Raw genomic sequence first — 26,329 nt, 5'->3', positions numbered from 1 at the left:
AAGGGAACTGCTCGGTTCTTAGGAAGTCTGGACCTCTCACCCAGCTACTTGATTGCAAAACCTCAGCGGACATACCACAAGTGCCCGCATCTGCCGGATTATCGCTTGAGGCAACGTAGTTCCATTCATCAACGCTAGTGTGTTCTAAGATCTCGCAAACACGGTTTGCAATGAATATTGGTTGCTTGGTTGCAGAGTTAAGCCATTGCAAGACAGTAGTGCTGTCGGTCAACATGAAAACCCTGTTGACTTTCACTGTGAGAGCTCGACAGATATCTTGTTTCAATCAAGCGGCCAGTACCGCTGCCTGTAATTCAGGCTTTGGAACAGTCATGAACTTCATAGGTGCTACGCGAGCTTTACCCACAACAAACGCAAGCTCCGTTTGTTGACCACTCGAAGTTGTTACTCGAGCTCGGAGGAATGCAAGGGCACTGAAAACTTCTTGTGAACTATCTCCAAACATGTGTAGTTCCAGGTGTTCAATGTTTCCGGAAAAGTAGCTTCTCGGTATAGTGATTTCGGCAAGCTTAGGTTGTTTTACACTCCATTCGAGGAACCTTTCAACAGTGTCTTTGGGCAATTCTTCATCCCAGTGCTGCCCGCTGACACGCCAGATGTTCTTTAGTAACAATTGGACACCAACAGTAAATGGTGCCACTAGGCCGGTGGGATCAGATACATTGAAACTAGGCTCAAAACCAAGCGTTGTGTTAAAGACTTAGCTACTGTACTGGAGGTACCCCGACTCACAACTAGAGTGTCATTGTTGTGATCCCATTTCAACCCAAGCACGTGCGAAGATTCCTCCTTAGATGAGGCAATTACTTTTGGTTCGGTGGACTGGGGTGACCCATCAATTCGATCAGCCAGATTTGGTACTTTGCTTACAAATTAGTAAGCTTGAACCCACCAAGATGGAGAAGATGCACCAACTTCTTCGATCTTTTGAGAGCCCTCTCAGGTGACTCCACCGAATCCAAGTAATCGTCCATGTAGAAGTTTTCCAGGACAACTTTAGCTGCTTCTGGGTACTGACTGACATTATCTTGTGCCGTGCGTTGCAATGCATAGTTAGCGCATGTGGACGAGTCTTTAGCCCCAAATATATGGCGCGTGTATTGATACACTACAACATTTGTTGTGGGGTTCTCCCGCCACAAAAAACGCAATGATGGCTGGTCACAGTCAGGGACACCCACTTGGAGGAACATGCCCTCGATAGCTATTTCTTACTGGATCTAGGATTGCCAGATGTGGGTACGTTTCTTGCATGGACTTGACGTCAATGATGTGGGAACCTACGTTTAAGGTTTCCCTCACGTAGGGACGCACAGTGAATGCTTCGAAGTCTTGATCTTCATGAGGTGTCACAGTCAATTGAACCACCTTTGTGTCTATGAGTTCTCCTCTGTTTATACCCTTGACGGTCAATTTTAAAGCGGTACCTTGCAAACCGAGTTCAGCTGTGAGACTATCGGACACCCAAGAGTTACTGCAAGCGGTATCGCATAAAGCCAACGCCGTAGTACTAGTACCAGAGGAATTAGTAAGTTTCAGTTCCGTGACCTGAAGGAGGCCTTTGACATCCGTCACGGAAGACAAAGTGGTTGTTTTGCTTTGTTGCTGTTGATCGGTAGATGGCCTACTAGTACCTATGTTCAACTTCGAAGTATTGATGTTGTTGTTTGTTGAGGGTTTAGCTGGAAAAACTTTTTCAGCTCCGTGAAGTAAGGTGTTATGGGAGCTGTTGCAACCATCTTTTCTACATTTACGGGGACTTGGGCATTGCCTAAACGTGTGTTTGCCGCGCAAACAAGAGAAACAGAATTTTGCTTCAGCCACGACCTTGGCTCTCTGCGTGGGGGTCTTTTCCTTAAAAACACGGCATTCCCACATCTGGTGGCTGCCTTTGCATACAAGGCAACTGGAGATTGATGTTGACGGCGAACTTTGTTGCGGCTTATGATTACTCTTGTGTTGCGTATTTGCAGCAAATGCCTTTGATGCAACTTTTGAGTTTGTTACTGGGTTGATGGTATCCTCAGTCCTTGCTTTAGTTGCGGTATTCTTCATTAAATCGTGCGCTTCAGCCTTCTCCTTTAACAAGTCGTTGCAATCCAGAAGAGTAGGTTTCACCCAATGCATTTTGACCGTGAAGAGTGACCATGACTCCTTCATATTGGGTGGTAGCTTCTGTACGGCAGTGTTGAGAAGCGCAGCACTCTTTAAATCCGAATCATATGACAGCGATTTAAAAACCCCGACAAGACTTGAAATGCACCCTGAATAGTTAATGATGTTGTCGCTATTGTGCATCTTCAATGGTAGAAAGCTGCTGAGATTGTCCAAATGGGCACTTACAACCGCCTGTGGTTGGCCGAATTTACGTTCTAAGGTCCTCAGTGCGACTTTGTACATTGCGCCGCAGTAAGCGAACTCAGCTATAGCTGTTTTAGCTTTAGCAGTTACGAGGGTCTTAAGGTATGTCAATTTCACATCATCAGTTAGGTACTGAGAATCAATTGCGCTTTTGAATTGACCATACCATTCGTGCCACTGTAAGGGATCCCCATTGTGTTGGGTCAACTTCCATTCGGGTAGCGGATCATTCCTTTTGCTAGTTAAGGCGTCAGTGAATGCCTTAATCAAGCTTGCGTTTTCAGATGTTGGCGCTGGAGACGTGAGATGCGGTGGGCCACCCCAGCGCAATGGTATCGCAGCAGTATGCCTGTATGTTGGATGTATAACCGGCGTGACAAAAGGTGGCGCGATGTTAGTAGTTGTACTAAAGGGATTAACAGGGATGCTACAATCAGCTGCGTTTTTGCTAGTAGGATTTTGTTGTGCATTCAATTGCAAAATGGGATGGCTGATGACGAGGTTAGCTGTGCTTGTGGGTAGGTTCGGTTGAACGTTTTTGAAGGCGGTTGCATTATTTTCCACCTGGTTTACGTTTGGGGAAGTGTTCTGAGGAAAACGCCACAAATTTAAATCGGGGTTAGGGTTAAGGGGACATTTCGGTGCGGTAGCACACGGTACCAGGCGGGCTTGAGGTGATTGGACAATGTTTTGTTGTGGAATGTTGGGTCTGGTAAGTAAGTTGCTGTGCTCGCTGGAATGGGCGACGGAATCACGGGAGGCTGAGTATTAATTAATTGTTGAGGCGGGAATACGGGAGGCGGGTTCACGAGTGTGTTTAGAGGTCAAGGGACATTATGCGGGGAATGAGCAATAGGGACTTGAGTTTGGTGTGGAGTGTTACTTTGAGATGGATTCAGTAGTTGCGGAACATGAGGCATCAACATGTGTAATTGACCAGGCACACTGGAGCTTTTCAGACCCAAGAACTTATTTACTTGTGGGTTTGTTGAAAAATCAGGTACAAAAATGGAGTTCGTTGGTGCCATAACGAGTGTCGGTGGCCGGGGAGGTTGCAGAGGTGGCGACTGGTACTTGTTTCACTGGGTTCACCTTACCACTTCCTGAGGGACTGTGGGCCTGCTCGAACCTTTGATCACTGAGTGATTGCTGCAGTTGAGCCTGGAGATATTCCCGATACAAAGCTTCCTGCTGGGCAACAGAAATTGCAACTCTTGGCCGTGTGTACTGAGAAAGCATTTCAAGATGATGTAGGTTATCGGCAACATTACTTGTGTTTTCTGGAGGATTACTAGGGGCAGGGCAGTATCTTTAACAGAAGGGTCGGCGGTTGCTGAACCAGGACGAGAAAAGTTCAACTCACTTGAATTACCTGCTGGAAACGAATTTACCCAATCCTGAACAAATCCCTGACTTCTATCTGATCCCCTATCTTTAAACAAATTCAGTTCACATGAGTGGTGACTAAACAATGAATGATTATCCATTAATTCAGCCTCATCTAATTTAGCTGCTGCAACACGCTGGCGTTGGTCTTCCTCCAATTCTTGAAGTGCCATTTGTTCCATTTGTATTTCAAGCTCCTTTTTTCCCATGGCAATTTCGTGTTTTTGTTTAGCGAGGCGCATGGCAGCTTGTTCTTGTTTCTCAGCCTCTTCACGTATTAGTTTTGCCATGAGAAAGTCATGTTTACGCTGGCTAGACATTGATGAGGTTGTTCGGCGTGAAATTCTCTTAGACTGCCCTTGAGGGTTAACGCCCTCATATACGGTGTCTCGGTCAGCAACTGGGTCAATATAGTTTCTAGCCGCAAGCAAGAATCTATCATTGTTCTAGGTTACATCATCCAACCATTGCTCAAGGACAGGATAAATTGAATCTGGGTTCTCCGCTTTACTGGCTAAGTCAAATAGTTCTTCATTCTTTTGCACTAGTTTACTGAAAACATCCTTCAACTTAGAAACCAAGCGTTCAGTTTTAACCCTCCTGTCTTGACAGTCTATGGCATCTGTAATGTTCTTATGGATATTACGTAACTCAGATTCTAGATTAGATCTTGCATTGAAGAGCTTTTTCAATTTTTCATGCTGTTCAGCCATGATATTGAAATGGATAATTTATCAATGTAAAGTAACTTTCAACCAAACACGTGGAATGAGAGTTATACCGAACCCAGATGACAACGACCTGGTAATCAAGCCGCCGAACAGCAGTAAAGAAGTTACCGAGTAATGAATTACTCGGAGAAAGTAAGCAACGAAAGTCAGAGAGTGTCTAACGTGAGGCTCACAAAGACCGACGACCCGCGAAAGAGGTCCGGGTAGATGAAGCGCAACGAAATGGGAGACGAAACGGACGGGGCGTGAAGGACGGGTAAACGGCGTACAACGAAACGGGAAACGGAACGGAACGGGCAAAAACGCGGTTAGGAAACGGGCGACGCAACGGACGGGACGGGACGTAGGTTCGGAACGAGCGACGCACGAGCAAACGGGAAACGACACGGACGAGATGGAAATGTTGGGCGACGGGCTCACGACGCGACGGGAAAACGGACGGTTAGAACGCAAGCGTTGAGCGAGTAGCGCGCAACGAAACGGAAAGGCCCGGCGGAACGGGCGGGGGACGGTTAAACAGCGAGCGGGGATGTCGGGGACCACTATGCTAGCAGACCACAGCAACAAACTCAACCAAACAAACCAGCGGTAACTCCAGAACAAACTTAAGACGCACCCTAGGAAGGAGGAGAGATGCTACTGCATGAGACAAACTAGCACATGTCATTATAGGGCTTAATATATACAAATAACGAACTGACTTACGGCAAAGCTGAAGTATACTAAATGGATGAAAAGAGCAAAGAATTTGCTAGCGGTAACTCCAGAATAAACTTAAGTCACACCTTAGCATTAATCAAACCTAAACAACCAATCAGCATACCAACAATATTAAACAAACTACAGCAAAATTTAATTAATATGCAGCGCTTTTGTAGTCTATGAAAGCTGGAAAAGTGAAGAAACAATCTAGCCGTAACTCCAGAATAAACTTAAGTCACACCCTAGAAGGCAAAAACCCAAACCAACTAACAATTAAAACGTTACACGCAAAAATACAGCAGCAAAAATCAATATACTACAACAGGGGTGCTAGTAAATTAGTAATGTGGAAAAGTCCATGAACCAACTAGCCGTAACTCTAGAACAAACTTAAGTCTTACCCTAGAAAGCAACAAGACTAAAGCAACTAACCCGCATACTAGCATAATCAACATACTGCAACAAAAACAGAAACATACTTCATCACATGTGACAACATACTACATTGAAGGAATAAATCGAGTGGAGAAATACGAAAAACGATGTTTTGGGAGAGCGACGATGATCTAAAATGGGCCACAGAGGAGACGGAACACGGAACGGACGAATAACACGCGGACGGTACGGTATTGAACGAGCAAAGAGAAAAAAGGAATGAGAAGGTAGCATTTTTTTTGTGGGCCGGAGGTTGTGAAAATTTTCACACCTTTTCTGTATTGAGTTTTACTCATTGGACGAACCTTCCAGTAGGGAGAACTGTTTTTTTTGACAAATTTGTCAAAAATTTTATACTTTTGTCCATTTTTTCCATTTTTGGCCAATTTTTGGCAAATTTATGAGTACGGAGCGGTAACCCAGTAAAGTGGACGGTTTTATGCCTGAAAGTACGGTTTATCAATATTCGATATTGATTTTCTAAGATTTTTGATTTGCATAAAAATTGACCAAATATTTTCATAATTGAACATTTTAGCATCATGTTCTCCCAATTTTCTCTATATCAGGGGTTATTTTTTGATATACGTACCAACTCTATCAATTTTCTTCCAATTTTTGGTAATTTGACCAAAAATTTTCAAAATCGATGTTTTCGCCTCTCAAAAACTATTTGTGGGGGGTTAATGGTGACCAGTTATCTATAATTTTCAGCTGAAATCGTTAAAATCCTGTTAAGGCACTATATCTCAGAAATTTTCCGTTAGGGGTTGGGTCATCATTTTGCCGTCTAAACAAACTCAACATCAATTCATGATGTGAAAACAAATTTCGTTTTGGAAGAGTCTTACAGTTTGTTGTGGTGGGTGGCAGAAAACACTGCAGGGTTCTGTCTTGCTTAGCGCCCTTTCCTTTCCCAATTAGCAGCAAGTTTTGATTACCACCCTTGGTTCAACATACAACTCCAGAAATGGTTTCTGTTGACCTGTTGACGACGATTAATTGTTCCGTGCAGAACATGCTAGTAGTAGAAGCATCTTTGAAAGTCGGCAGTCCATCTATGGGCAGGTATTCGTGGTTGGGGGAAAAGTCACTTGCTATCCTCTGCTCTGCCTCTCGCACTACCTTCAGAATGTAGGGCTTGTCCTTGTTAGTCTGGTATGCTTCTACTTCCAATGTGACCTTGTTGGTCCCAGTGCATGCTTTAAAGTTTCTGATTACCGGGAAAACAGTCAAAGGAGGGGTTGCTTCAACAATAACAAAATATGACTGAGAAATGGAAACTTGAATTTACTGTAAAGGCTGCTTTCCACTCGAATTTGATATTTTTAACAGAACAATTACACTAAAAGCCAATGTGCTGAAGATTCTAAAGGTGGCTCAGTAAGGAGCGGCACCAATATAAAGATGTAAGACACTCTTTCGTATGTTCAATTCAAGTAACGTTTTATCGGCCAAATCAACGTTTTAACTATAGTACGTACATAGCAACAAGTGTTTTTTAGACGGCAAAGTCTTTCTTTTTGCTCATTTAACTGGTATCAGTCTATTTTTGATACTTGAGATCAAAGCTGGTCACCATTCTATTCGAAACCGTGCAAAACCGAAAATTATTAAGTTCCTATGAGCCTTACTTGATAGGTTTATTTATTAGGTTTAACGAAATTATGCTATTTGCACTTTTTCCGAGCTTTGTACGTAAATTGGGACGATTTCTATGCGTATTTATATACTCGATTCTGATTGGCTAAGAAAAATGACGCATTTTGGTATATTTCTCGCTTAGATTTTTTTAGTTACTAACACCCCTAACTGACACTTGCTCCCTCCCTCCTTCCATCCATCCGTGCCTCCCTGCCTTAATTATTTTTGTTGCCGTCTTCAACCAATCTTGTTTAATTTCTACCTTAGTCTCTCTTTCCTCTCTCATTATCACTCTCTCTTTTTTTGAACAAATGCTCCTCCCCGTTTTAATTTCTAACTTATCATTTGATCATCATCGTGGTTTCAGACATGAATGATTTTGCTTATGAAACTTTTTTTACTGCTCATAAAGAAACTCATGTGTCTCTAACTCCTTAGCTTAACACTAAAAAGCAGAAAGAGCAAGCCTATGGTACTAACATCATTCTGAATATGCTAAGAAATTCAACTGATATTGATTTTTTGAAACATGGAACGCGCAGGTAGCCACTTCTCTATGTATCAATTAGCAATGATATGGTCTTTGTGTTTCTGCTTAATGCACGAATACCTGGCCAGCGTACCCTTTTATGAGTTGGAGTCGCCCTACTGTGCGTCCGCCAGACTTTCGTTCGTTCATGTTCAGATCTTCGTACGTTCGGGTCTATAATTTCGTGCGCTCCATATTTGTAAGACGTAAAATTTCTATCGCAAGATTCCTAACCCACGCCTCCTCCTCCTCCCCTCCCCTCCCCTCACCCCCCCCCCCCCCCCTACCTAACCACTCCAATGATTCTATAAAACTCACCAATATCTAACAAGTCTCTGGTGGACATCTTGAGCCTCGATTGATAGTCACCAATGCGACCATCAGAGAAGTCACTAGCTGGGATTCCGTATGTCTCGTGCAGTCGCAGAATTCCATTCATGGCCTCTCCTGCGAGGTACCAATTAGTCTTCAACTGATCCACAATTCTGTTCAGAGTGACCGCAGCACTGCTTGAACTGAGATGTTGCTGAACAGGATTCCATTTCTCGTAGAATCTTTTGATTATGACTAGTTGGTCTGTGGGGTGTTTCAAGTTGTCTTCAGACTAACATGAGGTGGAGCTATTTACCTTTTTAATCATCAGAAATTGAAGTCAGCAATCGTAAAACTATAATAATCATTCCTTAACTGTTTCAAGCCAATATCTAATACTCGCTTAAGTGCAAGAATGTTTTTGGGAAGTTACCGGATTTCTGATAAATTGATGTTTCATTCATATTCACTCATTTTCGTCAAAAATGACTCAATTGAAATTTTATGACAATATACCAAAAACTCAATCAAAATTTGCCTAAACAACTAACTGAAAAAAAGCAAGTCAAGTTTTGAATTGAAAATTGATGCTCTCAAATAAATCTGAATCTTCGCAAGCTTTTAAATAATTCGAAGTTTTAGATTTTATTTGTCCCTGAACCTTGCAATATAGAACAACAAACAAATAACTATCTGTTCTCTCTATATATACATTCAAATCTAATTTTACGGATACTTTCACACACACACTCACACACACATGCACACATGCACACAAACCCAGACACACCCACACACCCACACACACACACACACACACACACACACACACACACACACACACACACACACACACACACACACACACACACACACACACAGACACACACACACACACACACACACACACACACACACACAGACACACACACTATATCAGTACTCCTATAGTTTACTACATTAGTACTCCTATAGATCATTCCAGCAACTCCGCTTATGGCGGTCCTGAGCCCGGAATGAAAAAAGAGTAGCGAAGAAAAAAATTTATACCGGAAAATTTGAAAAAAATTGGTTTTTAATTTGACTTGTGATCATTTTCCGACAACCTAATTGCTATATTGTTTTCATATTGATTTCTTTTGTCTGGTTTTGCCGTTTTCTTTGTTTCGGAGAACTGTAAGTACGGTGGTTTTTTACCGAACTAAATCAGTATTCCTATAGTTTATTTCAGTAACTCCGCCACTGCTGGTCCCCAGCCCGGAATAAAAATAGCGGAGGGATGAACCACAAAAACCATATCGGAAAATCTTGAAAAAGTCTCATCTTAACCAGACTTAATTAGATTTTACGAGAGTTGCTCAAATACTTGAACTCGATCGACCGCCGAATGCAGCCAGGTAAACAGGCAGAAAAATCGAGAGAAGTCTATATCTTGCCAGAAACTTACAAGAAGATTTTATAATCTTGCAAGATAGTTGCAAGTTAAAACCAAACTCTTGCAAGGTTCTTGCAAGATGACTCTAATCTTGCAAGAATCATGCAAACAGATTGCAAGTAGTATGTGTTCCCTTCCAAGATTGCTTTCATGATTCTTGCAAAAAACTTTAAATTCTTCGGTCACTAGGGTATTCAAATCCTAGAAAAAACATTGAAATCAAAGATTTTTTGCAATTGCGTAGGAGTGTTTTGAAATGGTTATATAATTTATAGCTAATACTACAAGAATAGGGATAAAAAACCATTATTAATGTTAAATGAGAAATGGCAAATGAAACCACAAAAGTTGAGGATCTCTGAATTGAAATTTTTGACTAGACAAAGGATTTCTAGTCAACCCAACTGATATTTGGAAACTTTCTTACCTGATGTTTGGTGAAGTGAAATTGAATAATGGCTTCAAATTTGAACCGAATCGTCGATTCAAATTTGTTCATACCACAAGTTTTTCAGTGTACATAAACCATAAATTTGTGTGATAGATTCGACCTTCCCATCACCAGATATGATCAAAAACCAATTCTCCGACCCTCCCATTAGATAGAAATGACATGATATCAGGTAGGGAGAACAATGTGTTAAGTGCAAAAAACTGCACTAGTACTTTCCATATACGGCAAGTGGAAAAACTTGTTCACAACTAAGGTGTAAATTAACCCATATCAGTTTATCTATATCTAGACGGATCTGTAATTTTTCATACTGATACGGACTATAAATACCTGTGAAATTTTACACATTTAGGCCATTTTGAATTCAATTGTTAAGCTAATAAAATTCTTGTTACTCGTGCTCGAGACCACGACAACTTAATTAGATCACAAAATTGGAGCACTGTTCTTAATTTGTTTCCACCAAGATTATCATTTTGTGAGATATTTTGCATCCCGAGTTTAAGTTTTAGCTACAGGTCTTTTAGCTACAGCCTTTTTCCTAGTATCTGTAATTAAAAAGTTTAAACACTAAAGGTGTAAGAATGGGGGGGGGGTGACTAGTGTCTTTGCATTGAATTCCAATTTTTAACGATGAATCCAATGGAAAGAATATTTATAGCTAAACTGAGCGCTTTCACCACAAAAACCGCTAAAAAATGCGGGCACTTTGCGGGCACATTTTGGGCATTTTTTGGGGAAAATAATTACTGAAAATTTTGATATTGCTCTGAGAAATCTCGTACCAGGAACAATTAAAATAGAGACAGGTAAACAACTCCCTGAAAATCTTCAATTTTTCCCTCCAAAATATCGGGCAAGGGTTGAAGTTTTGCAGTCCTGATCAAGTCTATGGTGTCTTTGAAGTGCTGGACTTGACCAGAGAGGGTATCCAGCTGCAGTGTGAGGTCTCTGTCGATGTCCAAAATGAATCTCAGTTTGCTAATAGCACTTGCAACGTCGTGCGTGTGGGATAAGGTTGGATATGGGGCTAAACATACCTAAAATAACTTCAATCTAGCTTTCTTGCAATACTGTGATACGAGAGCTAGAGATTTGGTTAATGAATTCATATGGGTAAATTCTCAACAATTGTGCTTGGGCAAACCGAATCGTCTTTCCGGAACTAGTCGATGATAAATGTTTAAAATAAACATAAAAATTAACAGAAAGCTTAATATGGGTTTCATGTTTTCATTGATCAATTTGCTCAAAAAGCGTTTGGATATTTTGTCGTTTCGGATCAAAATCGATGTGAAAGCCTGTCTCATGATGAATTAGCGAAGAAAAAGGAAAAAGCGAACTTTTTCATAACCTAGTTGAAAAAAACTTTCAAACAAAAAAACTTTCAAACAATATAAAGTTAGCCTACAAAAGCTGTGGAAAGGGCTGCCTGTTTGAGCCGTTTTTGTTATTCCAACAGTGCAAACCAAACTTTATTGAGCTTATGAAAAATGTCGGATTTTAGGCTTTGCTCAATTGCAACTGACTTACGTCACAGACTCGTCGAAAGCGCAAAAGTCACTCCGAACACTGACGTTAGGCAAAATTTCATCTTGTTAGTTAATATTGAAAGGTACATGAAAAATCAGTCTACATGAATTTTTTACAATCAAACTTACTGTTAGTTTGCTTTGTTTCGAAAAAGTTCACATATACTCATTTTTATTGAAACTGGAACAAAAGTTCTTTTCAAAATTAACTAACAAGATGAAATTTTGAATGAGGACAAATCTAGCACCCAACAACAATTCAGTCTGTTATTGTTCCGACCCTCTTGAGGGGGGAGGAACTATATACTCAACTGGTTTTTTTTTTGTTCCGTGAATTTTCGCCGCTCGATATATTCATCGTAGAGAGTTGAGACTGGTATCATTAGAAAGCTCGTCCAGCGTAGAATATGGAATTAAAAAGATTTTTTTAATTTTCGTTTTCTACAGGGAGTTATCGAGGCTTAAACTTCTGAGAAAAGAAGAGTGAATTCACGTTGTTTTTATTCACATTTTCCGGAATTTTTGCCTAAATTTTCGTCAATTTTGCCAAAATTTGTTATAATTTTTAAGAATAGTGTCGTTGATTTTATTTTTGAAGACGAACAAGCATTTTTGATTGTTTTGATTTAATTGTTTTGTCAAAAAATCGGATAAACAATTCAAAATTTAGCCTTTTTCATCAACAACAGCACGAAATAAGCTACTTTAGTCCACTTTGATTAAATTTGCCTACAATACACCCCCAAACAACACTCATACAATCTTTGTAGACTCAGAGGGGGGCTATTTCTACTTCAGAGTCCGCAGAGAGTGCCTTGTAGTTAAAACTTTGCCGTTTTTTGCTAACTTTACCCGTTGATTATCAAAAATGCAAAATTTATTTTGAGTTGCAACTCAGAAATTATCTATATCTACAGCATTCCAAAAATCAATTGTTCTTAACGGACAATAAGTATTAACAGGGGTAGTTTTGGGCCATTCTTGGACTGTTACAATCCAAAAAAAATCGGGTTGTAATCAGTCGGTCTTTTTTTTTTAAAAAAAAGACTTTTTTTTAAATAATAAAGAACAGAACATATCAAATCAAAGCTCAGGAGTGATAGGTCCAACCAATTCCCTTGCTAAACAGCTCCAGGCTAATGCATTTAGTTTTTTAATTGAAAGTTTATGGTCGTTTCTTTTTTAAAAAAAATTGACTTTTCAATAAATAATGGCTTAATTAACTTTTCCTCTATTTTTTTCTTAATTTGTTCAACTTCCAGCTTAGTGTCAGCAAAAAAAGACTGCTTCTTCTTTCTACTGAGTTAACATTTATTCTCGGTTGCAGTTTTAAGACTGAAATTATTGTTTTCTGGCTTTGATACTACAAGATTTTAGACTTTTGTTTGTTTGATATTTGCCAGTTTTTCACGTTTTCTAATTTTGTCACACTATCACATTATTGACAGTTCTCATGTCACCTTATTAGCATTCAAATTAAAGCACAATTGATCATATTAAAATCCTGAAAGATATAAATCATTGTTTTAATGGCCTCGACGCCTCTTTCTTGAAGAAATCATATGAATTTTTTAATTTTGTCTTAACTGTCATTTATACTTTGTCGTTTCGGTCGTATGAAATTTCCTGTATAGTGATAGCTTTCATTGGCTTTTCATGGAAGAATAGAAAAGCCGATATTCTGATATTAGCAGATAGCTGATGGCTTTTATGACTTTCAAACCCATCGTTTTCCAAAATTAAAAAAAAAAATTTTTTTAACTTCGCAATTTTGTTCTTTTTATGTTTCTTTTTGTTACCTAATCTCATTAGTTGATTAGAGGTCAAATATGACATTATGGGTGTCAAGGGAATAAAAGGGATTGGTGTCCCAAAATCTTTTTTTTAAAGATTTTGTTATGACCTTACTGGCTTCGACACCGCTTTTTCACAAAAAAAAATTAATTTGATTTTTGTCATATTTGACGTTCTTTTTGTAGATGCAGGAAAAATTCTGGATAATTACAGGTCTCGAGGGTTTCCTTTTCATGAAAAAACGACGATATTTAAATAGCTCTTTTTGTAATTAATGCCTTTCATGACATTGAATTTAATTTTGTTTCGAAAAAAAAATTAAAAGTATTACATAATTTAGCACTTCGCTTTTTTGTTTACTTGTTACTTAGTCTTACTAATGAATGGCCACGTACTACATTATAGCTGTTTGAAGAAGGCGCAATCAAATATATTTTGAATGCCAAAATTTGGCTTGACGGTTTTGACAGCGTTTTCTGGCAAGTTTCAATTGAAATTTTGTTTGTTCTTTGTTGTTCTTTTTAGCCGCTCTAAACAATGAATAAGGTCAGGTCCTAATGCCCTTCTATAGAAGCAGTGGTAATCGCAAATTTGTGGTAATATTATTTTATTCCTAACGGTATTTATTACTTTGAAGTTAATTGTTTCAAAAAAATAAGTTAATTTTTTTTACTTTTCTGTTTTTGTTCTTTTTGGTATAATTTTTACCAAACCTTTTTATGGACTGGTCGCATGTGTTTTCTGTTGATTTATAAGTTATTTTTGTTTAGTTTCAGGTTTATCTGACGGTATGTTGACTTTGTTATTAAATTTAGTTTTTAAGAGGGACATAAATTTTTTGATGTAATTAATGTTTGTTGTTGTTGTTGTTTGATTTTGCTGTTCGTTTTGACTCGCTTTCTTAATATTGACATACTACAGCAATCTAATGCATCAATTTTTACTCCACTGAGTTATTTGTTTTGGAGGTTATCTTATCGTTCATACAGAATTTTTTGAAAAAGACTTGGGCTTTTTTGGGATTCGCAAAAAATAATTTTTGGGTTTTTCTATCTGTTCCTCATTTGGTAGACAATTATACCAGAATTGTGGATGGGCGGGGTTGGAACCTTATGTGCCATTGCACTTTACCGAGCCGCCTTGTTTTATAACTATTCAACTGGGTCTAGCCAGCTTTCTTTCGCATCATTTTGATTGCGCCAAAAATTACTTCCAAAAGAACATATGTAATAACAAGGCGGCTCGGTAATGTGCAATGGCACATAAGGTTCCGACCTCGCCCATCCACAATTTTGGCATAATTGTCTATCAAATGAGGAACAGATAGAAAAACCCAAAAATTTTTTTTTGCGAATCCCAAAAAAGCCCAAGTCTTTTTAAAAAAATTCTGTATGAACGATAAGATAACCTCCAAAACAAATATTTCAGTGGAGAAAAAATTGATGCATTAGATTGCTGTAATATGTCAATATTAAGAAAGCGAGTCAAAACGAACAGCAAAATCAAACAACAACAACAACAAACATTAATTACATCAAAAAATTTATGTCCCTCTTAAAAACTAAATTTAATAACAAAGTCAACATACCGTCGGATTAACCTGAAACTAAACAAAAATAACTTATAAATCACCAGAAAACATATGCGACCAGTCCATAAAAAGGTTTGGTAACAATTATTCAAAAAAGAACAAAAACAGAAAAGTAAAAGAAATTAACTTATTTTTTTGAAACAATTAACTTCAAAGTAATAAATACCGTTAGGAATAAATTAATATTACCACAAATTTGCGATTACCACTGCTCCTATAGAAGGGCATTAGGACCTGACCTTATTCATTTTTTAGAGCGGCTAAAAAGAACAACAAAGAACAAACAAAATTTCAATTGAAATTTGCCAGAAAACGCTGTCAAAACCGTCAAGCCAAATTTTGGCACTCAAAATATATTTGATTGCGCCTTCTTCAAACAGCTATATTGTAGTACATGGCCATTCATTAGTAAGACTAGGTAACAAGTAAACAAAAAAGCGAAGTGCTAAAGTATGTAATACTTTTAATTTTTATTTCGAAACAAAATTAAATTCAATGTCATGAAAGGCATTAATTACAAAAAGAGCTATTTAGATATCGTCGTTTTCTCATGAAAAGGAAACCCTCGAGACCTGTAATTATCCAGAATAATTCTTGCATCTACAAAAAGAACGTCAAATATGACAAAAATCAAATTAATTTTTTTTTTTTTGTGGAAAAGCGGTGTCGAAGCCAGTAAGGTCATAACAAAATCTTTAAAAAAAAGATTTTGGGACACCAATCCCTTTTATTCCCTTGACACCTATAATGTCATATTTGACCTGTAATCAACTAACGAGATTAGGTAACAAAAAGAAACATATAAAGAACAAAATTGCGAAGTTAAAAAAGTTTTTTTTTAATTTTGGAAAACGATGGGTTTGAAAGTCATAAAAGCCATCAGCTATCTGCTAATATCAGAATATCGATTTTTCTATTCTTCCATGAAAAGCCAATGAAAGCTATCACTATACAGGAAATTTCATACGACCGAAACGACAAAGTATAAATGACAGTTAAGACAAAATTAAAAAATTCAATTGATTTCTTCAAGAAAGAGGCGTCGAGGCCTTTAAAACGATGATTTATATCTTTCAGGATTTTAATATGTTCAATTGTGTTTTAATTTGAATGCTAATAAGGTGACATGAGAACTGTCAATAATGTGATAATGTGACAAAATTAGAAAACGTGAAAAACTGGCAAATATCAAAACAAACAAAAATCTAAAATCTTGTAGTATCAAAGCCAGAAAACAATAATTTCAGGCTTAAAACTGCAACCGAGAATAAATGTTAACTCAATAGAAAGAAGAAGCAGTCTTTTTTTGCTGACACTAAGCTGGAAGTTGAACAAATTAAGAAAAAAATAGAGGAAAAGTTAATTAAGCCATTACTAATTGAAAAGCCAATTATTTTTAAAAAAAGAAACGACCATAAACTTTCAATTAAAAAACTAAATGCATTAACCTGGAGCTGTTTAGCAAGCGAATTGGTTGGACCTATCATTCCTGAGCTTTGATTTGATATGTTCTGTTCTTTATTATTAAAAAAAAGTCTTTTTTTTTAAAAAAAAAGACCGACTGATTACAACCCGACTTTTTTTGGATTGTGTTGGGTTATGGACTTTCGCAAGCGGAATAAAAAGCGTTTTTAACTAAGTAAAAGAATTAATTTCTCAAAAATGAGAGAATAACAAAATGATATTTTACAGTAGAATTTAGAGATTTACAGGAGAGATCTGATTATAAGATTAAGATGGTGATTTGAATTTGGGGATGAAAAAGGACTCAAAAATCAGCTGTATATATACCCATTATCAGTGTGAAAAAGTCAAGATACAAAACTAATCTTAGCACCGTGATTTATAGTGGGGGTCGCAAAGGTTACCCAATATGGTTTGCTTCTGCAAATCAGTCGCAAAGGGAACCATAAATGGAATGCATTTGCACTTTTCTGAGAATTCTTTCACACTTCCGGAGATATCATCATCATTTAATACATGCTGGGAAGACTTTACATCAATTAATCTAACTCTAATAATAGTTATCTAGATTCACCAATTTGAACCGAATATTGATTCTCAGCACCATTTCTTGACGATTCATTTATATAATTTCTTTGATCAAAATCAAATTGCTTGTCTTTCTAATCTGGTAAGTCAAACTTTCTTTCTAATTCTCACTAAGTTTAAGACTATAGTTTGATCGAAATTCTAACACCCCCACTCAGACTTGAGCTGATTGCGTAGAGTCTGTTCCCATCAAAACTGCTCTGAATGTTTCCACTTTCGAAACGGGTAAGGACTTTGTCAAGATGTCCGCTGCCATTTTGTCTGTAGGAACGTAATGAATTGAAATAGTCCCATCCTCCGTTTTGTCCCGGATGAAGTGAAACTTTGTTTCGATGTGCTTGCTCCTTTTGTGCATGACTGGGTTTTGGCAGAGTCTGATACAACTTTGGTTGTCTTCTCCAATTGCTATTGGACGTTTCTGTTGGATGCCAAAATCCTCTAGAAGTTGTTTCAGGTAAAGTGCTTCCTGAACTGCTGCTGCCATGCCCTGATATTCTGCTTCTGATGAAGAAAGAGCAACTGTGGCCTGCTTCTTGACACCCCACCTGAGTGCTGCGCCACGTCCGTTCAGCTTGAAGTAATAGCCGGTTGTTGATTTTCTGTCGTTCACGTCTCCAGACCAGTCTGCATCACTTTTCCCCACTAAATCATAACTAGCCTCTTTTGTGTAAGTAAGTTTTAAACCTTTTGAACCTTGAAGATATCGCAGAAGTCGTTTTCCGCACATCCAGTGTTGATTGGTAGGTGCATTCATGTGTCTGGACAGAAAGTTGACTGTGAACATGATGTCTGGCCTCGTCTGTTTGGCCAGATACAGAAGAGATCCAACCAAGCTTCTGTAGATCCTCTGGTCCACTTCTTCGTCTCCGTTCTGTGCTGTCTGAAGTTTCAAATTCAAATCAGCTGGAGTTCTTGAGGGTTTGCACTGATCCATTTGAAACCGCTCAAGCATTGTTTCTATGTAGCGTTCTTGGTCGACTGTGACTTTGCCCTCTTCTCGTCTGATTCTTAGACCCAGAAACCAGTGTAGTCTCCCTCTGTCTTCCATGTGAAAGGTTGCTTCTAGTGCCTTCTTGACATCAGAGACCACTGTCATACTTCTTGATGCTACTATGATGTCGTCAACCCAGACCAAGATGAAGGTGTGATCCTCTGCTTCTGATCTTGCGAACAAGCAGTGATCGTTCCTGCTTCTGGTGAACCCCTGTCTCAGGAGGAAGTTTGCCAGCTCTTTGTACCAGTTGTTAGCAGCCTGTTTCAAACCATAAATTGATTTATTTAGTCGACATACTAACTTCTCTCCATCTGATCCGCGTTTTACAAACTCCTGTGGCTGTTCCAGATACACTTCTTCCTCGATTGGTGAGTGCAGGAAAGCAGTCTTGACATCAAATTGGTGCATCACATGGCCCTGCTTCGCTGATAGCTGAAGTAGAATCCTGAATGTCTCTGGCTTACAGGTAGGCGCAAAAGTCTAAAAGTAGTCCAGTCCTTCCACTTGTTTGAAGCTTTTGGCCACATAGCGCGCTTTGTATTTGTCCGCTTGACCACTGGGTCCCAATTTCACTTTGTAGACCCATTTGCCCGGTATGACGTCCCTGTCTGTGGGTGGTCTCACTAGGTTCCAAGTCTCGTTGTCTTGGAGTGCCTTGACCTCGTCCTTCATTGCCCGGTGCCACTGGTCCCAATCGTCACCTTGCTTGGCTTCGTAGACTGTTTTGGGTTCCACATAGTCGCCCTCAGTCACAGCAAGATGGGTCCTGACTTCTCCAAAAAATTGCGGAACATTCCTTGCTCGTGTCCCTCGTCTGGGCTCTGCTCTGTCCGCGTGTTCCAGTGCATCTTCATTGAAGCCAACTGTCTCTAACTGTGAGAAGTCTTCTGTGTCACTGTCTTCCAGTGACTCTGAGTCTCTGTGAAAATCTCTTGTTGCATTAGATCCTTCATCTAGTGCTGTTTCTCCAACATCCGAGGCCTCTTGTCTCAGTGTTGTTTCTTGTGTATTCACGCTCCCTGCGTCATGCCACTCCTCCTTTATTGCAGTAGATGTGTTTTGTCGTTCTCTGTTGTCATCGTCTTAATGACCATCATCTGGGTGCCAGATTCCCAGTTCCAACCCATCATCTAGTAGGTCCGCCGTTTCTTTGTTGTCAGGGATTGAGCCCACTTCAGACTCCTTGATGATCACATCTCGAACTGCCATCACCTTGCGTGTGTTGGGTATGTACACCAGGTATCCGTTTTCTCCTTCAGTGTAACCCACAAACTTTCCTTCCAGTGCCTTGGGTTCAAGTTTGCTGACTTCTCTGTCCCTCTTCCTCATGAAGACTGTGCAACCAAAAATAGATAATTTACTAATTGAAAGCTTAGGTTTCATACCTCTCATCAGCTCTGCTGGGCATTTTTCTTCTCCTCGTCTCACAACCAAGTTTCTGATCCTTGCTGCGTGACGAATTGCTGCTCCCCACATCATCTTGGGAAGTCCTGAGTCAATGAGCAAACATCTTGCCATCTCCAGCAGTGTCCTGTTGCACCTCTCAGCTAACCCATTCTGTTGTGGCGTTTCTGGTATGGTCTTTTCCTGTAGAATGCCTGCATCTAAGCAGTACGTCTCAAACTGCTCTGAGAGAAACTCCTTCGCATTGTCTTGCCTCAGCTTCTTGGGCGTCCCCACACTGAGAACAAATTTCTTCAGGCTGGCCAGTGCTTCACTCTTTGCCTTAAGCAAGTCCACAAACACAAACTTCGTGTATTGGTCTGCAAACACTATGCAGAACCGGAACCCTGACAGTGACTCTACTCTGAAAGGTCCCATCACGTCTGTGAACACCCTCTCCAGCTTCTCTTCTGCTTGGGTCTCTGCCACTCTTGGTACTGGAGTCTTTGTGATCTTGGCCAATGCACACACATTGCATACATCATCGAGTTCCCCCACTGTCTCTGGTGCATTCCTGACCACATCCGCTTGATTCAAATGTCCCAATCGTCTGTGCCACTTCCTTGCACTGTCAAGTTTCACGCTGTTGGAACTCATCTTGAATTCTAGAACGCTGCAGGGTAAGTAAAACAAATTATTTTCTTGTGTTAGTTTTACCCGAGTTCCCTTCTGGAGTTTCATGCAGCTGTTTCCTCTCTCGAAAGTGAAGCTATGTCCCCACTCCGTGCATCTTGAGACTGATAGAAGGTTTGAAGAATAGTCCGGCACACACAGAACATTTTTGAGTTCGCATTGGAATTCCCCTTTGTTTGAGGGTATGCTGATCCTCACACAGCCTCTGCCCACCACTCTGGAAGCCTCTCCGTTGGGATTTCTGACCACTGATTGAATGGGCACAAAGTCTAGAAACGCAACGATGTTCGTCACTATGTGATCTGTACAACCACTGTCCACTAGCATGCCTGCTGTCTTCCACTGGGTAAGAGCTGCCCAGCATTCCTCGTCTGGTGTAGCCAATGTTGGACCCATTGCCACTGACTCATGTTTGCCTCCATCTCTTTGTCTCTTGCATGCCCTGTCTAGGTGACTCTTCTCACCACACTTGCTGCATTGTGCTGTCTCCTTCTTCCTGCAGTCCTTGGCAAAGTGTCCAGGGATCCCACACACAAAGCAGTTTCCTTTCTTGGGTCCCTTCTTGAAGTCACGCTTCACTGCCAGTGCCACTGAACCACTTTGTCCCTTGTGTCTCTGCACCGTGCTCTCATGAAAGTTCTGCAGCCTTTTCCTCAACTCTGTGAAGTTCGTTGCCGGGTTGAAGCTTTCCTGTATAACAAAACTTTCATACCTCATTGGCAGACCATTGAGGACCAAGGCGTTGAAGAGGGTCTCTGAGACTGCTTCCCCTGCTTCTTGTAGCCTTGTGAGCAACTCCTGTCCTCTGATGAAGAAGCTGTCCAAATCCTCAGAATCCTCGAGCTGCAGTCCAGCAAGCTGTGCCACTAAAGTCACCACTGTCGGCGTCTCCACACTCTGAAATCTCTCTTGCAAAAGCTTCCAAGCCTTTGCTCCATCTCCAATGCCGTCATCTCCCACACAGTCATGTCTCATCAGCATGAGGGTTGTTGCATCTAGAGTCAGTGCCAGATGGCACCACACATTGTTCCGTTTCTCCTTGATGTCTGCAACTTCCTTCTCATATGCATCCTTCAGCACCTTGTGGTTCTTCTTTTCATCATTGGTTGCCCCATTGGCCAGTGGCGCAGGCTCATTGGGTTGCTCCTCTGTCCCCAGTAGTGATTTGTAGAGTCCCTTCGTCTGCATCATCGCCACAAATCTTGTGCTCCAGATTGGAAAGTCCTGTGCCTTTCCTGTGTAGGTCAGCAGCTTCACTGTCTGTTGATCCATTGAAGTTTGAGCAGGCAAAACAGTTGTGAAAAGAAAAGGTACTAAGCAGAAAAGGACTATGACTGTCAACAACAAATTAGTTTTGTTTTGGAAATTAATTTAATGACTTAAAAAATTGCTGGGCCCATAACCTGTTGGGTTATGGACTTTCGCAAGCGTAATAAAAAGCGTTTTTAACTAAGTAAAAGAATTAATTTCTCAAAAATGAGAGAATAACAAAATGATATTTACAGTAGAATTTAGAGATTTACAGGAGAGATCTGATTATAAGATCAAGATGGTGATTTGAATTTGGGGATGAAAAAGGACTCAAAAATCAGCTGTATATATACCCATTATCAGTGTGAAAAAGTCAAGATACAAAACTAATCTTAGCACCGTGATTTATAGTGGGGGTCGCAAAGGTTACCCAATATGGTTTGCTTCTGCAAATCAGTCGCAAAGGGAACCATAAATGGAATGCATTTGCACTTTTCTGAGAATTCTTTCACACTTCCGGAGATATCATCATCATTTAATACATGCTGGGAAGATTTTACATCAATTAATCTAACTCTAATAATAGTTATCTAGATTCACCAATTTGAACCGAATATTGATTCTCAGCACCATTTCTTGACGATTCATTTATATAATTTCTTTGATCAAAATCAAATTGCTTGTCTTTCTAATCTGGTAAGTCAAACTTTCTTTCTAATTCTCACTAAGTTTAAGACTATAGTTTGATCGAAATTCTAATGATACCAGTTTCAACTCTCTACGATGAATATATCGAGCGGCGAAAATTCACGGAACAAAAAAAACCCAGTTGAGTATATAGTTCCTCCCCCCTCAAGAGGGTCGGAACAATAAGAACGCGTTTTGAAAATCAGTTCAATAAACAGACAAAAGTTTAATCAACAGACAAATTGATTGAAATTCGATGTATTTCTTCAAATAAATGAAAGATTGAACACAAATCCGATTTAGAAAAAGAGTTTATTAAAAATTATGTACAAAAACAACTTTATTGAACAAAAATGGATTTAAAATAGCTTAGGTAAAATGTTTAGATAAAATGCTTAGAAAGGGATTGACAAAAAAGTATATTTAAATGACTCAGTTACTTTGTTATATATCGTCATTATGTGACAATAAAGCGAAACCATTCTTGTAATTTGGAGAAAGGTAAAGTTATGTGTGCATTTCTATAATGCATTTTAAATCCTCAATTTTAATTCAATTTTGATATAATTTTTCAAATAAAAAGAAATCACTTAGCACGAAGTAAGTCGAGGAATCAGAAGAACAAGTTTACTTTCTGACCTGATTCTCTCTTTCTAATCACGCTATAGTTTTAATTGAAGAAACAGACCTAAATAACTCTCAAATAGAATAAAATCGGCAAAAAATTTGTAGCGAAATTTGCCGTCAAGTTGTTAATAGGTCGTTATCAATTATGCCGTGGTCCTTATGAACGCATAAAATCTTAAGATTAGTGAGATCACGTGAAAAAAATATTTGACCTCCTTTTTTGTCAAATAAAACAATAAATTTTGTGTAAATGTGTAAAAAAATATCTAACAGACATTGACTGGTTATTAGGCGCAGTTCATTTTCCATTTTCTGAGTGAGAGTAATTGTAATTTAATCTCCATTTTCATTCGAACTTTCATTTTAATACCCTAGTCAAATTTTTTGGTAAATTATTGTAATTTCGTTCATTATTTGCGGTTCTGAAAACAGGGTACAATAATATCATATCATCCAAATATGATGAGCAGCAAAAAAAAGCGTTGACAACATTTATCCCACTCTATAAAATCATGTGCAACTGTGATTTAATGATGCAAAAACTTCTGTTTTTGGTTTGTTTTTAGTGAAAAATCATAATCTAAGAAAAATTTATCTTGTCACGCTAGTCGTTTTTGATTGAGGTCGAGATTTGTAAAGTAACATTAAGTGAAAAAATGCTTAAAATTTTAATTCCATCGATGGGTAATTATGCACGCAGAGCTTCTACTGACCTTGTTTCTAATGCATTCTTTGGAACTGTATGTGGCCAATTTTACCAAAATGTTCAAAACCTCAAAGTTTATGAACGTTTTAAGTCCTACAGCTTTATCATTATCTGTCACAGTTCTGTTTAGAAAGATAAATTTTATCGATGTATTCATTGATGAGACGGTTAAAGTTTCTTCTGACATCAAAACTTTCTGAAATTGTTCACTTCTTTTTAGCAGGGCTTTAGAATTACGTTCTCTGAAATCGCTCACACCATTTTCGTTGAATTTATAGTGAGAGCACCAGAGAATCAGCTTTACCATGCTTTTGAGGAATGCTAAATTATTGCTAAATGAAAAACGGTTTAGAAGTTACAATTTTAATTTGATTTTTTAAAGAAGTTTTGTTGTTCAAGTGCTTTCTTGTAAAGTAATTTTGAGATAAACTCCGATTTGTTATTCGTTTCTCCAGTCATCAGCAGATTTTTGCGTTGGTTTTAAAACAATTATACTATCTTTTTTGTCTTTTTTATGTGGGCAAAATAATTGAAATTTTTTCCGGATATTATCTTTTTTCAGCAAATCAATGTCCCCATTAGACTATTTTCTCCCAGTTAGTCAGACAATGACTATAATTTAGATACAATATATACATTTTAGATCTTCAGGGAAATATTTTAAATCAAAATAAAAGAACCGGATTCTGTTAAACTCAATAATAACTTCTGAATTTGCTAATATTTCTTTCGACGGAACAAAATTAAAATGCGGGAGCTTCTGCTCTTTTAATCTTTAATTTTTCCTTTCCGTATTTGAACAGGAAGTTTATTCCAGTTTTGACTTTTTCTTGTTGTAGAGAGTTGTTGCTTTCTTTTAATGTGATTAGTCGATCTGTTCTGCAGTTGTTTTCTCACCAAAAAGTTGCCCACCGGGAATACATTACCTATACATACCCTAGTAATGAGAGGATTCAAATCTTGCAAGAATCTTGCAAGAATCTTGCAAGATATCACTCAAGGCAAAAAATAAATCGGGGTACAAATATTTAAGGAAAAGGATGAGGGAAGAATCGAAAAAATAATACTGCTGAAAATATCACTCCTTAAATTTGAAACACTCATTTGAAGAATCAGCAATTCTGCTGATAAAATGTCAGATTTTATGAAAATGTTATTGGACCATAAAGCTCTCTTGATCAATAGATATCATCAGAATTTCTTTCTGATATTGCAACTTTTAAACAGTTAAATTGATTATTATTGTAAAATCGCATTTTTTTCTTAATTTTTAGAAAGTCTTGCACAGTTTAATCATTTTACGACTTTGCCTAACTATAACACTAAATGGCAAAACAGTTTCATTTTGTTTTGGTGCAATAAAAAACAATTGAAAAAATAAATAACGTGAGGACTATATTAAGGCGACCGCGGGAGCTAATTGAACCCCCATCACCTAATGAGAAGCAACTAAATATCGAGTTTTTTTGCCATGTTATATTAGTCTGCTTTTATTCAGTCTATCAGCCTTGTCTTATGTTGGGTTGTGTGAATTAAAGGAAAACTTACCAGAAACACCCAAATACAAATATTCATAATTGATTAATAATGCGTTTTGATAATTAAATTTAAACAATGTTGCTATTTTCTGCTAATTCTGAAAGCCCTGTTAAAATCGGACGTCAGTGTCTTGGCTTTAAAATTGCATTTATTCAGTTATTTTCTCGAATGATCATTGTAGTTAATTATTATTAAAAACGAGAAGTTATAAAGCATGCTTAATTGAGTAAAATGAACTTATTTAAATCACGCAAGTTGAAGTCAGTTTGAATAAATTAGAAAAAAGAGCAATAGAAGCTACTGCAGTGTGTGTATGTAATAGCAATGACCACCAAGTTCAAGAGCTTACAGAACTTCAACTTGAAAAAGTTTTTCATCAGAAAATGACTCGCATGGTTTTTCATCAATCAAAATCAACAGCTCGTCAATGTACAAAATTATAATAAAATTGCATTTTTTTGCATACTTTGGACGTTTGCAATTTTCGCATTTTCGCATGCCTGCAATTTACGAATGGTAGGAGGAGGAAGGGGGTGGATAAGTCTATGTCGGGGGGGGGGGGTAATATGTTTAGATAGAGGCGGAGTAGGTGCGGTGGAGGTAATAGGTACTACTAAGGGCTCAAAATTGCTCAAAATGCAAAACGTCTTTTTTATCAGAAGCTAGCTACGTACTCTAAAAGTAAATGCCCGTCGTTCAGAAATAGAACCTAGTGTTCAAAAACAGAGAAGTCAAAATTCAAGTCATGACCAGATAAGATATCCTTCAATGTTTATGTCGTACGCGAGTGAATTTGCGTACTTGTTCTTGAGTCGCGAGTTGTGTTTATGTTCTATGTCCTACTTGCGCGGCGAGTGCGCTTTACAGAATTTCCAAATGAATTCGCTTAGCGAATCGCGTACAGACTAGTGTCTACTTTACTCGGATTACAAAGACAGTTTGTGTAGAATAAATTAAATTGGGCAACTGTACTCGAGAAGCAAAATAAAGAGAATGAAAGAATAACTCAACTGTTATTCCAGAAGTCAAATAAAGTGTGAACAATGTTTTCCCGTTGTGGGAAATTGGTAGCAACAGACATGCATGTGAAGTAATAATGATTTATACACATGCCCCCTCAGGAATGGGTACACTGATTAAATTAAGTACATCGTATGATAAGTTTACTGCACTAAATTATGATGTACGACATTTCTCCCGCTTTCAAAATTAAAATTGCATGAAATAAAATTTTAATGACAATATGAATAATAATAATACTTATTCACCAGTTAAATAGTATCAACAATATATTTACTGGTTATCATAGCTAGTCATAATTAATAATATATCAGTTTTCACATGTCCTCTTCGTCAATAATCAGCTCATTTGAAGTGCTATGATCAGCTGGCCGAATACGAGGGTCCGTCGGAGACACCTGTCCAAAGATGGGCGAAGGAAAGTCGTTGCGAATCGGTTCAACTTGAGTA

The 26,329-nt window shown here is 38.5% G+C and overlaps 2 protein-coding genes across 2 annotated transcripts in view; both read right to left on the bottom strand.

The window, feature by feature from the left end:
* The window catches only part of LOC142336743 (prolyl 4-hydroxylase subunit alpha-2-like), a 30,779-nt gene extending 5,665 nt beyond the window's left edge, over positions 1-25,114 (bottom strand). Inside the window, exons 1-3 of the mRNA XM_075385652.1 lie at positions 24,869-25,114; positions 10,829-11,050; positions 8,128-8,413 (exon numbers count right to left, since the gene is read on the bottom strand). Of these exons, the coding sequence (XP_075241767.1) occupies positions 8,128-8,413; positions 10,829-11,050; positions 24,869-24,895 (535 nt within the window). The 5' untranslated portion in view covers positions 24,896-25,114. The remainder of the gene's footprint in view (positions 1-8,127; positions 8,414-10,828; positions 11,051-24,868) is intronic.
* Positions 25,115-26,196: 1,082 nt separating this feature from the next.
* Positions 26,197-26,329, bottom strand: part of LOC142336742 (uncharacterized) — a 46,659-nt gene continuing 46,526 nt past the window's right edge. The window contains exon 13 of the mRNA XM_075385651.1: positions 26,197-26,321. Within this exon, the coding sequence (XP_075241766.1) occupies positions 26,197-26,321 (125 nt within the window). The remainder of the gene's footprint in view (positions 26,322-26,329) is intronic.

This window comes from Convolutriloba macropyga, chromosome 3, assembly GCF_964194025.1.
Source record: "Convolutriloba macropyga chromosome 3, txConMacr16.3, whole genome shotgun sequence".
Taxonomy (NCBI): domain Eukaryota; kingdom Metazoa; phylum Xenacoelomorpha; order Acoela; family Convolutidae; genus Convolutriloba; species Convolutriloba macropyga.
Note: the sequence above shows the minus strand (reverse complement) of the source record. Positions and strands in the feature narration are given on the sequence as shown.